The sequence below is a fragment of the Gavialis gangeticus genome, unplaced genomic scaffold, assembly GCF_001723915.1.
Source record: "Gavialis gangeticus isolate Ggan-Ray unplaced genomic scaffold, GavGan_comp1, whole genome shotgun sequence".
Lineage (NCBI taxonomy): Eukaryota > Metazoa > Chordata > Crocodylia > Gavialidae > Gavialis > Gavialis gangeticus.
Window position 1 is genome coordinate 11,833,576 of NW_017728992.1, and position 3,632 is coordinate 11,837,207.

The following is a 3,632-nucleotide window of genomic DNA, read 5'->3' on the forward strand; positions in this document are numbered from 1 at the left end:
GCGGCCTCAGATCCACCACGATCTGCTGGCTGGGGAATTGGCTCCGTGGTCGGACCCAGAGGGTGGTGGCTGACAGAAGTCAATTATCATGGTGCCCTGTGAGGTCCCCCAAGGCTCTGTCCTTGGACCTGTATTGTTCAACAGCTTCATTAATGATGTGGACATTGGAGTCAGAAGTGAACTGGTCAAATTCGCTGATGATACCACACTCTGGGATAAAGCATCCACACCTGAGGATAGGCGGGCGATCCAGGCTGACCTTGACAGGCTCAGTAAATGGGCGGACAAGAACCTGATGATGTTTAACACTGAAAAATGCAAGGTTCTCCACCTTGGGAGGAAAAACCTGCAGCATGTCTATAGGCTCGGCAGTGCTACGCTGACTAGCACTATGGACAAGAGGGACTTGGGGGTCAGGCTTGACCACTAGATGAACATGAGCCTGCAATGTGATGCAGCAGCCAGTAAAGTGAGCAAAACGCTGGCTTGCATCCATAGATGCTTCTCAAGTAAATCCAGGGACATCATTCTCCTGTTGTACTTGGCTTTGGTGAGGCCGCAGCTGGAGTATTGCATCCAGTTTTGGGCTCCACAATTCAAAAAGGATGTGGAGAAGCTTGAGAGAGTCCAGAGAAGAGCCATGCACATGATCAGAGGTCAGGAAGACAGACCTTACGACGACAGGCTGAGAGCCATGGGGCTCTTCAGCTTGGAAAAGCGCAGGCTCAGGGGTGATCTGATGGACACCTATATGTTTATCAGGGGTGACCACCAGTACCTGGGGGAACGTTTGTTCAGCAGAGCGCCCCAAGGGATAATGAGGTCGAACAGTTATAAATTACTGCAAGACCATTTCAGGCTGGACATAAGGAAGAATTTCTTTACTGTACAAATCCCCAAGGTCTGGAACAGCCTGCCATTGGAGGTGGTTCAAGCACCTACACTGAACACCTTCAAGAGCAAATTGGATGCTTATCTTGCTGGGATCCTATGACCCCAGATGACTTCCCGCCCCTTGGGCGGGGGGCTGGACTCAACGATTTTCTGAGGTCCCTTCCAGCCCTAATGTCTATGAAATCTATAAAGCAACACCCCTCCAACCACCACCACCACCGCTTGTTATTTAGTACTAAATGACAGCATAGTTATTCTGTTCACAGCTTTCCATACTTGTCAGCATTTATTTATGTGACTTCTGGGTATCACTATGAAGTATGGCAGAAATACCCATGCAACCCTTGATTGTACATAAGGACAGTGGATGGATTGTTCAGGCTGTAGAAAAACAGAATGAAAACCTCCTGGAGGAATTTTCCAGTACAGAAGTGTAACACATGATATAAAGGACATTGCAGGAATGGAAACTCTTCAAACCTGATACCGATCATGAATCAAACTGATTCCTTCAATAACAGAACGGAGAAGATGCTTTGTTAAACCATTTTTACAGCTTGAAAAAGCACAGAGAAGGTTGCTGATGACTGCTGGTTTTTCTGTAAGAGAAAACATGCAGGTGAATCAGTTAAGCTCTAACATCCTATCAAAAATTAAATTAACATTAAAAAGAGGAAGAGACAGGGAAAGAAGAGCAAAAATAAAAGTCTAACGTGCTATGCTTTCCTTCTTATATAATGCTCTATATCACCCTCAGTATCCTGAGTGACAGTGAGGACAGTCATGCCTGGAGCAGAACCAGAGCAGCTGGGCTTCATACCAGTTCCATGGAAAGAAAATTCAAAACTTGTAAGGAACTCTGTGGGCTATAACTAGGTCTTCCCTCCTCTACCCTACCATCCCCACCAAGCAACTCTCTGGCATCTTCATCAATCTTTTCCCCTCTGGAGATGCCTGGAGATTACTGTCAGGAAATAGCAATCCACATATAGCTGTAAGTGGAAAGACTATTACAGATAAGTATCCAATACAGGTATAATCCTAAAGAGAGAGCGTATATTCTGCTATCCGATCTCTGGGTGAGGGAAGATTTACCCAAATTAGCTTTCAGCATGACCCTGACAAACAGCTTCCTTCCAATTGCCTTCAAAGGTTTGCACTTATGACTGAAGAGAGGATCTGGCCCCACTACTGGGTTTGAGTTAAATAGAATCCTGCTCATTCTCTCAAAGCCTGGATGGCTGCAAGGGGAAACAAAACAACTTCTAATCATAAAGAAATAGGGCTGGAAGGGACCTCCACAGGTCATCTAATTCAATCCTCTGCTGTAGGCAGGATCATCCCTACCCAAACCATGCTATACAAATTCATTATTTAACCTCTTAATAAAACCACACAGTCAGCCCTGAAATAAGACATCCGTGTTTTGTTTTGTTTTTGTCATTCAGTCTTTATCTCTTAAATAGATAAGGGAAAAGGTGGAAAGCAAAAGATGGAACTGGGTTAATTTTTTTCTTCCCCTCAAATAGTCGCTATAAATTCAGGTTCAATAAAATCCAGCCTAGCAAATTTCTGCATCTAGGAGTTCCAGACAACCCACAACACAACAAACAAGTCTCATCAAACCTTTATGTCTTGTATAAAGTTTTGCAAGTTTCCCTTGATGCAGAAAATCTAATGTAAGCACATAGCACAAAGGTCAAGATACTCAGACAATAGTGCCTAAAAACATTAGATTATCCACCCATATTTGAACCTTTAAAGCTCGGCACCATTGGAAAAGCATTTTATAGTTGTCTTAACTTCTCTCCCATTGCAGCTAATAAGGGTATTACCAGAGAATCCACCTGAAGCAGAATTAGTCAACCACCAAAATCTCTGGCTTATATACCCACTGAATATATGGGTTTACAAGCTAAAACATCAACTATCCACTTTCATGCCATGCTGTTGCATTAGGACTTCTACATCAAAATGTTTTCAGATGCCTGCCTTTGCTTCTTTTTGAGGTGTCAGTGTTTGAGTCTAATTTGAGACCATCCAACTAGGCTCATTATGGCTGCACCAGGGTGCTCCGAGTACAGCTTTAACATTCCAGCAGTAAGATGGATCATGAAGCAAACAGTTGTTACTACAGCAACCAACCTGCAAGGATTTTAAGTATGCTCAAAGCTGTTATCTGTACATTCTGTAGCAGTAAGACACTAGCAGGACTTAAATGCTTCTGGAAAACCTGGCACATCTCAGAGACACTAAACAAAACAAAAACAAACAAAAAAATCAATAGAACAATCATTTTTAGGACAACAGAATCAAAGAAAGGCTTGAACAAGCACTGCACATGCTATTATAATCATCAGCGAGCTTCACTAATATTCTAGTTATTCCAATTTCACTTCCTGGGGTCTTATTCCTAGTTCATAACCCTGTGAACTCACCAGAATCAGGCAAAATAGGCAGTACCAGCCACTTCCATATGTAACTAGAAAAGCAAGTCACTAAAAACTTATTTTTGGCCATAGCATGAAAATGGATAGTTGCATATACACTAGAGTTCAATATAAATATTCTTAGCCTTGGTTTCAGAGGCACTGAAGATTCAGGTCCCATTGATTTGATGGAAGCAACAGGGTACTGAGCCCCTTTTAAAAACCAGGCCTTGACAGTGATGGGGGTGGGAGGGGGGGAAGCTAACTTCTTCATTATTTACCTTTGATCATTTAGTGGGCCTTGTTGCC

The 3,632-nt window shown here is 43.0% G+C and overlaps 1 protein-coding gene across 1 annotated transcript in view; it reads right to left on the minus strand.

Moving 5' to 3' along the window:
- Positions 1-3,632, minus strand: part of ABCA13 (ATP binding cassette subfamily A member 13) — a 375,209-nt gene that overhangs the window by 351,979 nt on the left and 19,598 nt on the right. Inside the window, exons 7-8 of the mRNA XM_019518403.1 lie at positions 3,040-3,146; positions 1,375-1,493 (exon numbers count right to left, since the gene is read on the minus strand). Coding sequence (XP_019373948.1) covers positions 1,375-1,493; positions 3,040-3,146 — 226 coding nt within the window. The remainder of the gene's footprint in view (positions 1-1,374; positions 1,494-3,039; positions 3,147-3,632) is intronic.